A 16,273-nucleotide genomic window follows, 5' to 3' on the forward strand; every position below is an offset into this window, starting at 1 on the left:
ACTGGATCCCCTTTTATTCTTAAAATGTCCAGCAATGCTTTTGTTACAAGTATCATAATTTCAGAAAGCAGTTTAGTTATCAAATTTGTTTTATCTCAGAACTGTACCGTGCCTTGATTAATTAGTTTTAAATAATATACATGTATCTCCTAGACATCCTTTTGATCAGTATTTTACTTATATCAAATTACTGAATGTTCAAAACAATATCGTAAACCTATATATTCAGAACTGGGGTTAAAAATGTGGAATATTTACAAATAAAAAGTTTGATAAAAATTGTACAATGAACATAAAGAGTTTAACTACTAGTGACGTATATGTACACTATGTATTTTGAACGGTTTCTAACTCTGGCAAGAATTCACATGTCAACAGTTTTACAGCAAAACCCATATAATTCTACTCCCACTTACGTAGAAGTGTACTTGGTTTTTACCAGGAAATGCGAACCTCTATATGAAAAGAACACATGCAAAGTGAACGAATTAATAATGCTTTTAAAATCAAAAATCGTTTAACACGAACGTTAACAGTTAACATAACAAATCCAAAGTAACGGATATTAAATAACTTAGATCTTCGATCAAAACTCATTTTAATTTATAAAAAGTACGCTTATTCGACAAAAATCTTTCGAAATGAACTGAATGTATTTATACTGTACGCTTCGATTTTAAAAAAGACAATAAATGGTTTTATTTTTGTAGTAAACCTTAAAGCTGCACGCCTACTGATTTATGTCAGTTTGCTTAAAAATTAGAAATAAAAAACTTTCTTTAGTTAGTAACTGGAATAGAAAGAAATTGAAAAGTGATCACGTGCGTTTCAAGATTTTTTTTTATCTGTAATAACTGACTTTTTTTCATGAAGTGTAAAGGAAGTTATCTGTATTTGTATCATAAATGTTGAAATATCTAATAGTATCCAAAACAGTCTGGTTTATCATTTTCTGTATCTAAATTACCACCCGTTTTATTATTTACGTTGATCTGGAGGCATTCCCCTTTAAAGCAATACTGTATATACTGGACTTTGGTTAAACATGGTTTTCTATAGTACTAAAGTTCTACTGTCTGTGCGCTTTCTTGTTGGTGTAAGTCCTGTAGTAGAAGTTACCGAAGAGAGCAATCAAAGAGACTGCGTACAGAAACACGGCGATGTTGAATCCCCTGGGAAAGTCACAGTCAATCATAAGGTTATAGCCTGTATGTACTACAAATGCTAGGAACTGTATCTGAAATAAGACAAAATAGATCAAATATGAAAGAAATAACTTATTATATTACACGAGCTCTTTGACATACTTGACTTCTTCTAGGTTGACGAAAATGATTATAACAATAAAAAAGTTATGAGCTATGTAATTTGCCCTGTGATGTCAACTCCTGATGTCGAAGAAACGTGTAAAGTTAGAAAGCAATTAGCTTGATAGGTTTTAAAAAACTTGCTTTCATGCAAAACAGATCCTGAATCCAAGTTAAAAGGGACATAAGTTTGACAAATTAAAAACTAGAGTTACGTTTCTTGTCCTGAGAGGTAATCTTATGATCCGCAAACATGTGTGAAGTGGAAATATCTGGCCAATTAATGTCTGAGAAACATGCTTACATGCAAAACGTATGTGACGCCGACAAAAGGGTGACTGCGAAAGCTCATCATTTGTAAAAAAAAATCAAATAGCCGAACTAAAATGTAATACAGTTAGAATTTTTCAATATATTAAAAATGACTTTACTTTAAAATCCATAGATTTCTGTTCGTATTCACTTGGATTTTTAAATTTTAATGCACATAACAAGGAGTAGTAAATACATAAATTTAACACGAAGCACTATAAAACGGTATATACACTTCTATTTAATAACAAATTATAACTAAAAACAAACTTTAAGATGTTTTCGTGCAATATTCTCGTGAAAAAGTGCGTAGAAATTAATATCAGCTGTTACATAGACTTTAAATGCTCGAACGTATTTAAACAAAAACACTTTAACTGTCAAAAACGCAAGCAAAATGTACTACAAATCTGAAGTTTATTAAACAGCTGATTATTTATGCAACGTGATTGTAAAAACAAGCGATAATGACTTTTTTGTATTTCTAATATTCATTTAAGTAAAGGAAGAGCAAATGATCAGCGGATTCGACGCCCAGCTTCCATCCCATACCTCTATAAATACATGGCGAATAGGTATTTTCGATAGCTTAAAATCTAGATTTCTGTCAGTTTCGAAGAAATTTCGCCTTACTTCGCTCTAAAAACATTATATCTGCAGTATCTACGTATTTGAGTGTAGGGGCTAGCCGATGTAAAATCGGAATAGACTTACATTGAGTTTATATTTATTAACAGATTTTATCAACTACATGTACTACAACAGCAGTCTTTAAGCGCCGCTTGGATTTAGTGTTGTATTTTCTGGTGTGGTGGAGTACGATCAGTTTTACAGTATGAACTGGTGGTAGTGTGGCATGTGTTGTGGTGCACGTTTCGTTACCTCTCACGACCAGACTCGGTCAAACCGAGTTGCTTGGTTGCGTTCTATGCTTCCAAAACATCTTCTTTAGATTTGAGCCGCGCCATGAGAAAATCAACATAGTGGCTTTATGACCAGCATGGATCCAGACCAGCCTGCGCATCCGCGCAGTCTGGTTAGGATCCATGCTGTTCGCTAACGGTTTCTCTAATTACAGACAGACAGACAGACAGACAAATTCTTTATTTCATCTCAGGTACATATGTACAACATGAGGAAATACAAATATTCTGCAAAGAACAGTTATGCTTCCAATAGTGAAAATATTATAGCCAACAATGTATATTAAAGGTTGAAGCAAGATAACAGCATTTTTTTTCTTGTCATCTACGATAGACTTTAAAAGCGAACAGCATGGATCCTGACCAGACTGCGCGGATGCGCAGGCTGGTCTGGATCCATGCTGGTCGCAAAGCCACTATGTTGGTTTTCTCATAGCACGGCTCATTTCATTTCGTAGCATTTATTCTTTAATTCTATCAAACACTGTTAGGGTGCCACATTTATTCTAGCTGTGTTATGCATATAATTAACATGTATATTCATGATATTAATATAATTACGTTTTAATGTGGTCTACATCAAAAACAGATGTTTTGTATTTCAACTGAAAATATACAAATTTGAAAACAGAACTTATATCAAATATTTCGGCTCGAGTTTGCCTCAGAACAAGTGTGATATAATTCTAGCTCGTTTATTTTAGTAATCAGTCTACACAATTTGTTAGTTTAATAGTAGTGTTGACAGCGGTCAAAATTAATAGCTACCATATGGATCCAATTGCCTCAATTTACTTTGTATTAACTTGTCTGTCCTGTTTACTATGTGTGGTTAAGTCATAAAGGACTCAACTATGAGGTTGGAATCAAGTGATTACGTTCAAATCAAACTGCTTAAATGTCAAATGAAACAGAAAGTTCTACTAAATATCTCAGCAGGGAAGAATCTAATTACGACACGAGACCGTTTTATGGCTTGTCTATAGCCCTCTTTTAAACACAGGGTCAATTAAATAACGGCAGAAAAATTTGCTTCAATAATGCAGAAAGCCTTTTCTTTGTAAAATCGTGATTTTGTATCATCAGTTTAAATGCGTTTCCAAACGCTAAACTCACTTAACTGTTTTCACTATTCTATCAATGTAAAAATTTATTCAATTACCTTCAAAATAGCAAATGATATTTACAGTCTATAGTTTACTTACAAGCTGCATGCGAGTTAAATATCTTTTCCACCAGAGGTATTTTTGCATATGTGGTCCAATAGCTGCCAACCCGTAATAGGCGTACATAAATATATGTACGAAAGAATTCAACATTGCTACAAAGAATGCTGAAATAAAAATGATATCAGTAGCTTTACCCTACTAAATTTCTAGAATGAACTGGTCCATTATTAATTTTGGGCAGACCATTTATTATTCGAAGGGGTGTTCGCTGAAAATTTACTGACTGAATAGCGAACAATGTAGACCAGCCTGAGCGGATGTGCAGGCTGATCTTGGTCTGCACTGTTCGCAAAGGCAGAATCACTTGCTGCCAGCAGGCTAAATCTTAAAACATCAGAACAATAACGAAAATGCGAGTTACTTCCCGTAGTATACAGGAAATACAGTTACAGTTATTTACTTATTATTTAATAATACCTAAGCAAACGTCAAACATTAAGATATATCAAGGATGACAGCCTATTTAACAAGTTTAATTAAAGAAATGACTTTGATATATATACGCTGATCTGCACCATTCAGTAGACAAAATGACTGATTTAATGCAGGGATAACGCAGGTTTTTTTTAGTGTTATAACATTGTCAGAATCTTAAGGGACCGGCTCGTGCCCGAACCCAGTAGGGCGATAGTACCAACATATTTTTTAAGGATTTTGCAGATGTTATAACATGAAACAAACACTTTTTACACTCTTTCTAGCAGAAAACGTATAAAAAAGTTAAACTACAAAGCTGATGTCCAAAGGACAGCCATGTCGAGTCTGTTATCTGTTGACCTACCGCCTCAATGACTCAAACAAGTCTTTCAATGTTAAAAAGATCCATGCAAGTCAAAGTTACAGCACCGACAAGAACTGAAATGACGTTTGAACTCTAACTCCGACCTTGACCATTGGGACAGGAGCTTGTGGCAATACTCTGTTTCACTGAGAGAATAATTTCTGCCAAATAAAAAGATTGCTCCTTGTATGTCAACAGTATGGCTTGAACAAAATCTTGTATGACACTTATCCCTCTCCAGTGTGGCCTTGACCTTGAGAAGATAGGGACTTGGTCTAGGGTTTGCACTTGATACTCTGTCTTATTGAAGTAAATATATTTGGTAAATAAAAATTTCTAGGCATGTCAAAGTTACAGACTGGGCAAGCTTTAAAATGGCCTCTGATCGCTAAAAGTGACCTTGACCTTTCAGGTAGGGGACTGGGTTATGCGCACGATGCACAGTCACACTGACGTAAATATTTATGCCAAATGCAAAAAGATTGCTCCATGCGTGTCAGTTATAGACAAGGCAACCCCAAAAATGACATCTGACCCTGCACAGGACACTGTCTGTTTCATTTTTATGCAACAAAACTAGGATTGATCCATGCGTGTAAAAGTTACAACCAGGATTACATTTGGCCTGACTTTTGATCGTTCAGTGTGACTTTGGCTTTTGAGATAGGGAGACCTGCAGTTTACACAGATCACACATTGTCTAATTAAGCTAAACATTTTTGCCAATTATAAAGTTTGCGCCATGCATGTCAATGTTATTGCCCCGGAAAAAATGAACAGATGCGAATAAGTCATTCTGACGACTATGTGGAGATCTAGGACATATGAAAATATTGTTTATTAACGTTATTAAATGTTCATGAAATGCGCTGGAACGCAGCCTGTATAATTAAAACGACGTCAATTCCTTGAAGGTACGCGTTACTTTACGCTTTGGTGAGGAGTGCGCGTATGTAAAATGGGGCTAAATTCCACCCATTTCAGCAAAAAAAAACTGCTGTTTTTGTCGTTTTCAGTGATTGTGTTAATAGGAGAGCTAAAATATCCTTTTACATAATATATAACAGTATGCGCGTTCAGCGGAAAAGCGTAAACGTATTTACGGCACCATACCTGCCAATTCAAAAGGAAATGACGTCAACGTGATCAAATAACGCTGACTTTCATGCACGCGCATTTCAAGACATTTCAAGGACGTTGATGTTATAACATGACTCTGCAGTAGTCATGACACGAAAAGGCATGAATTATTCTTGCACTCGAAACTACAAAAGCAGAAGCTTAATGCTCGGATACAAACCAACTACTTGGGATTCTGCAGATGTTATAACACAGTACAAACATGCATTACACTTTACCCGTACTTCCAAGATTCTGTACCAGTAAATACCTGTTCTCTAAAAGTACCCAAGAACTTGATATGTAAGAACAATGATTTGTGGCATATTGCCTCCAATAAAATCAACTGTACTAAGATCGCAATTCATAGCCTTGCGATTAAGTAATTAAGCATTGTTTATTTACACACGTGTATATAGGTAATGTTTTCAAAACACAAATTTAGCTTAAAGTTTGAGCGCCCATTGTGCACGGCTATGTAAAATGTATATAAAGCGTATATGAAGTCTACTCACATTGTCCTCCTGCAACATATTTAGCACCTAGATACCAGTTAATGATCATTGTACAATGATGATATACATGTAGAAACGTCACTTGCTCATTCTTCTTCCGTAATATAAAGAATACCTGCCAATCAAAAAAGATATGGTTTAGTCATCCGCTGCCAAATTAGTGCAGGTATGCTGTACAATATACATGTCATTGGCTTAAACGATTTACAAGCGGTCAAAACTAAGAACCCTGTTTATACTGAGAGTATATTCAAGCAAAACTTGATAGGTTCATAATGTACTACAAGCACTCCTACGGCCTATACAAGTTTCAATATCATATTATGTTAAATGCAATTATCAAAAAAGAAATACAGCAACTTTGATTGTTGAAAACTATGTAAGATCTTAAACACTTTTTGTATGAGCAAGGGAAGGGAAACAACTATATTTAATAATAACCATACCGTATCTAAGAGTTCTATCACCTTGGAAAAGAAAAACCACCAACACACGTTTGCCATCTGAAAAAAAAGATAATGTTTCTTCTGGACTTTTTAATGGCTACGAGTTAAAGACTTCTAGTTGTAGGCTATACCAGTACTGTGAACTGACACAAAAACTGAACTAAAGGAATATATGATGAAATAATCAAATGTGTTTATTTACTTTATTGCAGGGCTTTTTCAGGGGGTTTTGGGAAAAAGGCCCCTGGTCACATTGGGAATTTTTAACGCGGTAAATTGTCAAATTTGGGAAAATATACTGACAAATTAAGTGAGTTTTTAATTAATATATATTAGTTTGAATCTTCAGTTTCAAATTTTACTGGTAGACAGTATCCCCTTGTGAATTTTTGAGTTTTTTTTTCAGGATTGTCTTCCAATATTGCCTAAAAATACAGTAACTCTTTATTTGTCATGCTAAAATTTTTGTTTACAGTTTGTTTTCACCAAAGTTATAACTGAAATTATCCAAAAAGTAGAATGGCAAAGTGCGAGTATTTTCGAGTGTAAAAACTGGGTCGCGAAAATATGTGACAATTGATTTTAATGGTATAAGAATTACCTGTCAACATGTTTTGGGTACTTCATTCAATTAATATTTGTGTTTTTATGCATTTTGAGAGGTTTTTGCATACAAATCATACATTTCTTCAACAAAATCTTGTAATTATTTTTTGCCGAGGTTGCAGACGGTCATGATACTAAAAATAGAAACGAGTTGGTTTTTCCAACATTTTGTTTGATTTACTTGGCAAACAAAACTAACTGTGCAAGAATTATTATTGAAAAACAGAAAGTAACTGATTTCAGTTGGGAAATTTTTCATTGGATTGGGAATTTTTTGCTCCAGATTGGGAAAAATAGAGCATATTTGGCATTGGGAATGGGGCCGAATATCGGCCCCGTGAGATAGGGTGAAAAAGCCCTGTATTGTCTCGTAAAAACACATTCTAAACTTAATGTGAAGAGAATAATCAGTTTAAGCAAATATAAGAAGGTAAAAAAAACTCAGTAATTATTGAAAGTATACAATGTACATACCCGTAATGCTAATGGACTGTTGGAATAATCGACCGGCTGACATTTTAAACTATACCCCGCTAAATAAGCGGACATGAAAAACTGAAATAAGATAAAAAATGTCTTTAATATAAAAAGTGAAACGTAGGAAAGTGGTGAATTCATGGATAATGTTTTAACTTCTTAGAACAACTACAGTAAATGAATTTCGCCCGAGTATGAAATACAGAGTGAGCGTTTTATCAGTGTAAATCTTTTGATGCAGAAGCTGAATCTGCTGATAGGCAAGTTGTGTTTCTGTTTTCATTCTTCCTTCTTTTTTCTCTCTCTCATTCTTCCTCTTTCCGACGACCTATATGAAAATAAATGTGAATGAAAAAGTGTATTATCTAATAAGTCTTGAACTTTGGTTTCCTCGGAAGCAACATTATCAAACTATCAAAGTAATAATTTATAAAAACGACCATACGCACCGTTACTAAGGTGCGCACGCGACTCGAAACTTACCTCATAGAACATGTAAACCGACAACACAACCAAGCCCAGGTTATATGGTATAATGGCGGCTTTTAGCGGCACGGGAGACTTGTTCTTCATGTATTTTGGCCCCGCCCACACAATAAACAAGTAGAGAAAGAATATCACGGTGACTGGCCATGGTGAATATAACAACAACCAGTTCTCAGTTCTAGGATCTGCAAAAATACAAAATAATTGTGTTTATCATACGAAATACTGTTTTGGGTCTATAGTATTCAAGGTATGAAGAATAACTCCGGACTTTAAACATTTGAACTGATTACATCCAGATATTGTCGCGTTATCAAAATATACTTTTTTTCTAATTTTCCATTAAAACCTAATGTTCTTAACAACGTTAACAGTTACATAGACTGTGTATACCCGGCCTAAATTCTGATTGTATTATGTTAAGTTTCTGACGTTATTTCTCAATAATACTTTGATCAATATTACATTGGCGGTTTGTAACCTTGCAAGGTTGACCAACACATGTTCTGAGATTTTTCAATCGCTCGCTGATAAAACTGAAAAAATTTCCCACAAGAATCCTCGCCCGGTGGGGATCGACATGTGATAGACTACTGTGTTTATCATTCTGGTTTGTTTTGTTACAGACTGGTTAGTAAATACTGATAATGTAATCGAAAAATAGTGTTACATTAAACTCCATGGAGTTAGAATTCCTCAGAACGTTTCATCATTCTCAGAAATTTTGTATGACTTCTACCTGACACTTCTACGGACCACTCATACACCCCATTCATCCGCTCCCACAAGGTAGCCATTTTTTTTCTCTGAAATTAAAAAAGAACAAAACAGTAACGCCAAAATATCTGTTTCCCATGTTTTTAGAGAAAAAAAAGAAACATTCAAAATGGCTACTAGGATGTTCTTTTTTTCAACATATAGATAAAAATCTTAAGTATATTATGCTCGGCTCCGTACTTAAACCTGCATTTGTTTAGAAAAAAAAACGTGTCTCCAACACCTCTTTGTCAATGTAGTCTACCTGGCAGTAATCAGCATTTCTTTGAATATCATCCACTATGACTATAAAAAGAATAATAATCAAAATCTGTCCTGTTCAAAGTATGTCCATTTGTTTTAACCTAACATTTTATACTCTACTGAATAGGGACTGAAATTTCAGGGATGAAATTAATACGAGAAAATTATGTTCATGTATCTGTTTTTACAATAAAAAGTCATCTCGCTCTGTAGCTGGCTCAGAGACCACCACTTGTTTTCCCATAGACCTCCATTATAGTATTATGGCGTATACGGCCTTTCATAAATCGAAACCATTTTGTCAAGAACTATCTTAATTCCATGAATTCGAGTAGTATTCGTGAGAATGATATGACCCGCTGTTTACAATCATCATTGCCTTAGCATGGCGGGAGAAAACCGCGTACTTTTTGAACAGGTGGTCTTTGACCAGTAGCTTTAGCTATTAGGCTATTTTATGATCTGATAATTCATAGTGAGTTGCAATCCCTCTAAACAAAAGTTATCACGCTGTCCCTAAACCGTCCTATCATACACAAGGGGGTTATTCGATCTACTCTTTACCATGGAAAAAAAATGGCGGCCAAAACTGAAAATGTGAGTTTTTCTTACTTTTTTGCTTTTTCAAGGATATCTAGACAATAACACATGTCTATCAACCTGCTCCACTGTTTTTTCCATCTACCGGTACCTTTAACTTTGGAAACAGGACTTTAATTTGTCTGGAATGCTGGTCATGAAATTCGAATCGATGGAAAATTCTCCGGTAAACACGGGATAAGGAATAGTGCGACTTGCAAAAATGGTCTTTTTACCTAATATACCGCAGGTTGTAAGCTATTTTTCTGATTTGAAGGAATATTTCCACATACTTATCTAATACTGTTGGTTTTGAGCAGATCACAGTTCGTATTTTCAAAAAAACACAATTTTTGTCCGATGGTAAGGAACAGTGTGCGAAAATTAGAGGATAAGGTGCAGTGCAATTTTTTCAAACGGATTTTACAGTTTTCTCTCATCGTTTCTGAGATAACCAATTGACATTTCTCTACCATGTAATAATTAAAGAGGTCTGAATCGTGACCCTGGCTGTACTGGCTACACTAATTTTGTAGATGAACCATAGTGTAAACCCTCCTATCGTTAAAAGTCGTACATGACGAACAATCGAGTGTTCCTTATCGTGGTTGTTTAAAAATAGGCTCCGGAAGCAAATTAAACATGCTATAATTCCAATGAATATGTGTTTATACTTGTTACCTAATGTCAATTGGATTTATCATATCCATAATCCAAAAAAATGTACAAAAGACAATTTAAAATGATACATACGTTACTGGCGCCATGCGCAAGTTTTATACAAAAATTCACAACGCTTGACCGCTTTTATAGTTAATGACGGATTTTTTAGTAAATGCAAAGAATACATGTTCCCTAATTATTAATATCTGCATCATAATATGTATGTTTGTGTTATTACGATTCCTAAACAATAAAACAGATATGACGCCGATGAAGGAATACTTTGGTTATGGATCTATCCTACTATAAATATATGAGCTTGACATATAAAGAATAGCGTTTTTATGTCTTTAAAGGTTATTTCTAGTTTTGTTTCAACTACATGTTATAACATTTGATACAAGATATACTTAGTAGTGATATATTTTTCACTTAAACTTTCCTTACGTAAAGATTCCACTTTCTATGATACAAACGTTACCTTTACTCTAAGACACTGAAAATCACAGCAGTTCAATGACATGTTGAACTAAGAGTAGTTTTTTTCATGCCAAAACAGTGTATGCATTTTCAATACATCTAACATTTGTCTATTATGAAGCAGAGGTCCTTCTTAATTTAAATGGCATAAGAAATGGCAAAATGACACGTGATCGATACAAACGTTACCAATCTTATTTAAAATAACATAAACAAGAAAGTGTCACTCAGTTTTAATTGACAGTGTCATCAGTTTGTATCGTCTACGTCGTAAGATGCAGATTTCACACAGGTTAAATCGCACATTTGTCCTTGAAGACGTGTTTTCATTTTCTGAAAATGTTCAATGGGCTCCGCTGGTAATGTTCGGTTTAAATAGGAAGCTTAAAGTAAAACCTATTTGTGATTATATGACAATTATATTTTTTTGTTTCAATTAAATTTATATTGTTGTACATATTGAGTACGCCATAAACACAGTACAAATTATTGGTAACGTATGTATCCTTTCATGCCTGACATATTACTGACAGTCCTTGTTATACAACATGAGGCTTCTTTTATTTTTTGAAGTCAAGGTTCCAAGATAATACGCTTAAGTTTTGTTTTTATCACTATTTTTGTTTAAAACACGTCATGCAAATTCTATTTTTAAAATCTGATAATATATGCTTTAATATTAATTTCTTGTTAAAAAGGTTTTATTTACAGAATTGGTCGTATGTCATAGTGTTTTTATCATAAAGATACATGTTTAACATTTTTTTTTTGAATACAAAATGAATGGAAACAGCATACCCGTGGTACCCATAGCACAGTGATCGGTAACGTATGTATCAATACATAGGTTATTAGTGTGTGTGCGTATATCAGTAATAATAACTCACTGTTGACTTGTGGTGGGTTGCACATCAGGTTAACATTATTGTAACATCAAGGGCTTAAATCTGAAAGGTGTATCGAGAATGTGAGAAGGCTAAAGACAGTGCGCTACTTTAAAAAGAGAGAATCAGACAGTGAAACTATTACCTCCCTGCTAATTAAATCCTTTGGCAAACAGAAAAGGGAGGAGAGAAAATAAGAAAAACAGAACGAGAAACGGACTTCGAGACTTCGAAAAAAAAAGTACTTTTTCACAAGAAATGTGTAATATGACATTATACATTCCCTGTGAAAATGTACCGTATTTCTTTCGGAGTATTGAGAGTCTGTTTCTTAGTTTGTTGAATAGGCTTTGGTTGTTCGGGCGCAGGCTTAACCGAAAAGATAGTGTTTGTAGTTTTTACTAAGAACGTATGCGACCTTATATTACTTTATTTTCGTTTCTATTAAAATCGATACCTTAAAACGAATCGCTGCCGTAGAACTGGTAGCTAAAAGGTAAAATAGCTAGCTTTAATTACTGTTAATGTAAAATTCTGCAAGTGAAAGGGCATAAAGTTTTGTTCCAACCGTGATATATCTTGAAATATTTTTTACAAGACTGTTAATATATTTGAAAGTCTTTACAGTAAAGACAGACTTAATAAAACTGTTAACTCTGAATGAAATTTTATATGTAGAATTGTTGGTTTTTGTTGGTGCTTGGTTCATGAATGTGGTTGTACTCAAATAAAATTATCTTTTCTTCATTATTTCGAAAAGTTCTGACACGATGACTTGTGGTTATATTTAATTTTTAATATTAGAATAAGTACTTTTTCTTTGTGCATTTCATTATATACAGCTTAAAGTGGTGTGATTCATGGATTCAGTGACAAAAGCACATGTTATAAGAGCTGCCACTTACAAATATACAAGAGAACGAGATTATCAAAGCCGCCTTTGAAAATACGAATAATTAATTTGACAATCGTAAGAAATAATTAATTTGAATAAATAAGTATTTGTGCTTTTGACTTACAATGGTCGGCTTCAATTTGATGGCAATCTTGAACACGAATTTTGATGCCCGAAAATGAATTTATTCGTTAATTTGGGATACATACGTTACCATCAGCATATTTCTGATCAGTTTTGACAAGTTTAATATGTGTTATTGTTGATTGACATAAAAGTTTCCAAGAAAAGCTTGATAATTAAATGTTCTTAAATTCATGGTATAAGATACATAATGTTGATAAATAACAATCATATTTGCCACATATTAAGCCTTACTTGAATGTATTTTTTCTCATACCTATGTGCAATGATACTTACGTTACTTTTGTAATGCAGCTTAAGATACAAGCAGGACACATAAAATATTCAAATTGCTCTTCCAAATATATATGTTAATGGCATCGTAAGAGTATATCTATGATTTTATGAACTTATTATGTTTGCGATTTGCCTTTTGTCAATGTTTTTAAATATGTTTTGTTACAGTTAAATGTTCGTTCAATAATCTACTAGCGAACTTGTGAGGTAATATTCCTTAATAACTCTAAGCCAACGTTTACTTATAATGTAAGAGTTAACCGTAATTATGAAAAGTCGTATACATAGTTATAGCTTCAACCACGAATAATTTCTGGTCTTTGTATCCATAAAATCGTGAATTAGTGCGCCTAAATGTCGCATAACGTATGTATTTTAACGCAAAATTACAAAGAATGCATAACACCTAAACAAGTTAAGTGGTGTTGCTGAGTTTTCACTATCTTTAGTAAAACACATTGTATTTTAAGTAGGTTTAACTTTAATGGTTTTTTAAGACCAAAAAAAATAATATTTCAACATTTTTGTAAGGCAATTGCTTGTTATTAATGACTTTGGGCGCTATACCAAATAGAAAGTTATAAATACTTAAATGTTGGCGAGGGATACTATATTAAATACTTGCTGAACTTATGGCTTTTAGTACATCACGTGTCTGATAGACAGGCGGATACCTTTTAAATCTTACTACATTTAGCAAGAGATAGTTATAAATGATCACCAAAATATTATTGTAATAGAATTTTACTTGATTGTCTCTGAAAAGAGCGAAGTAAAAAGTTGCTTGAAGAAGTGGACTGCACCTTATCCTCTTATTTTCGTACACTGTTCCTTACCATCAGACAAAAAACTGTGTAACTTAAAATTACGACTTTTAATCGGCTCCAGACTAACAATGATGGAAATATATAATGATTCTTTTCTTCTAATCAGAAAAATAGCTCACAATTATTTGAATTATAAGGAAAATAGACCATTTTTGCTAATCGCACTATTCCTTATCCCGTGTTTACCGGAGGATTTTCCATCGATTCAAATCCCATGACCAGCATTCCAGACAAACTACAGCACTGTTTCCAATGTTAAAGGTACCGATAGATAGAAAAAACAGTGGAGCAGGTTGATAGCCATGTGTCATGGTCTAGAAATCCTTAAAAAAGATAAAAAGTAAGAAAAACTCACATTTTCAGTTTTGGCCGCCATTTTGTTTTGGTGGTAAGGAGTAGATCGAATACCCCCCTTGATACAAATACATGTAAGATATTAACTATATTACATGTAGGCTAGGATCTAATGTAGACCTATTTGCTATGAGATTGAATGCAATTTATTATATTCTTAACCTTTAAGTGATATACTATTAGTTGTATACTGAAATATTGTAGGACACGGGTCTTAAAATCGCATTCTTTTTTCTATATTATCAGTGACCCGTGTCCTATAAGTTTAGTTACTTCAAGCTATATGAACCAACGGATAAATTACACGAGGCAATATTATCAGTAACACAGTGACCGGCAATGGAATTTGATCAGTATAAATTTAGTGATAGCACTTTGTCAAGACAATTATATCAAGCTTAATACTGGTGCCCAGTAGTCAAAAACATAGTATTTTTATTTGCACAAGTTATTTCCAACTATCTGAATTTAAAACACATTAAAACGGATGGATGTAAAATGTAAACAAACTTACCGGTGCAGTCCTTACGTTTCTCCGTGGTTAAAATATCCGCACGTGATAACGTTTATCTATATGTAAATAAATGTACCTTTGACTAATTTTAAAGCTTCGTCGCATTTGTATTCGCCCGACTTAGTTATCAACCAAACTGAAGTATCGATGTACCGTTTAGACTGGCTCCCGTCTTTACGTTTTGTTCATCAGTATATGTTTATATTGTCATTCTTATTGCTCCTGAATCCGTATGGTTTAGCTATCAGATAAAAAATGAGATATTTTAGAGGCTTAAAATTTACGTATTAGATATGGCAGTATTTGTTTGAAAAAATATTCATGCTGTCAGGGAGCTGTGGCTGCGTACTGATACACCTAGTCTAAGCTTCTAGCTTAGGTTTGCGCATTTCGTGCATCGTCAATAAACACAAAACGTGAAATGAAATATTATGAGCGAGTTTCGATAAAACAACTTCTCGTTTTGCGATAGTTAATTGGCTCCCCTGGTTCTTTGAAATCTAATCTTCTCTCGATGAGGAATAGAGATAAGAATATGCGCTTCAATCCTTTTCGTTTAGTTTAGTTTAAACATAATTTTATTTCAAACAATGGTACAACATATACAAGTTTACATTACGCAGTACAAAAGATAAATGTATGAAAAAGGATTAGATCCGAAAGCTAAAGCTTATAGAGGTCTTCTCCTATAACTAAGTACTATAATAAATACGCTATGGCAGTGCTTTTTATATTGTCTGAAATAACACATTTTAATATGGAAAACAAAAAACACAGGAGTAGTAGAGCATTAACTTATGAACGAAATATTCGAACATAAGTTTTTAAAGTACTTAAGAGTGATGATCATATATATAAATAGATAAATTAAATGAGGTTAACATAGAAGAGGAAACGAACGAAAAAAAGTGAATAGAAAAATATATTCATTCGGATCGCCAATGGAGCAGTATAGCATATAGCATTCAGTGAACAGATGCTCATGAAAATCGTCTGCTTTCCCGGATGTAGTTTTGGACTGCTTGGAATATTTTAACATTTATTTCATCGCTGAGATTTCGGTCTCCATTCAGTAGAGTGTGAAGTGTTATAGTGCAATAGTCGGAAGTAGTTTCAAGAAGACGAACTCTGAAATTATCATAGTGGTGACACTCAAAGAAGAAATGATGGTTACTCTCTGGAAGACCACATTGACAAAGAGGTGTTGGAGAAATGTTTTTTCTGAACAAATGCTGATTTAGGGAGCTGCATTCAGTACGGAGCCGAGCATGGTATACTTGCCATTTTCTGTCGCCTACGTAAAAATAATCAGGGCATTTCGGGACGCTAGTTTTTAACTGCGATTTGAAGGAAGCTAATGAAGTTGAATTTTGCAATTCTCTTGAAAGTGTGTTCCAATCTCTAAGTGCCGATGGAAGAAAGGCATTGTAGTAAAG

At 33.8% G+C, this 16,273-nt stretch overlaps 1 protein-coding gene across 1 annotated transcript; it reads right to left on the reverse strand.

Annotated features, from left to right (window-relative positions):
• Window positions 1-317: 317 nt before the first annotated feature.
• On the reverse strand, window positions 318-14,945 carry LOC123524388 (elongation of very long chain fatty acids protein 4-like). The gene is made up of 8 exons (XM_045302541.2): window positions 14,838-14,945; window positions 8,941-9,007; window positions 8,199-8,386; window positions 7,713-7,793; window positions 6,633-6,689; window positions 6,187-6,301; window positions 3,748-3,875; window positions 318-1,237 (listed from the first exon to the last, which is right to left on the reverse strand). The coding sequence occupies exons 2-8, from the start codon at window positions 8,996-8,998 to the stop codon at window positions 1,070-1,072; spliced, it is 795 nt and encodes a 264-aa protein (XP_045158476.2). The 5' UTR covers window positions 8,999-9,007; window positions 14,838-14,945; the 3' UTR covers window positions 318-1,069.
• Window positions 14,946-16,273: the final 1,328 nt, after the last annotated feature.

The sequence above is a fragment of the Mercenaria mercenaria genome, chromosome 3, assembly GCF_021730395.1.
Source record: "Mercenaria mercenaria strain notata chromosome 3, MADL_Memer_1, whole genome shotgun sequence".
Taxonomy (NCBI): Eukaryota; Metazoa; Mollusca; class Bivalvia; order Venerida; family Veneridae; genus Mercenaria; species Mercenaria mercenaria.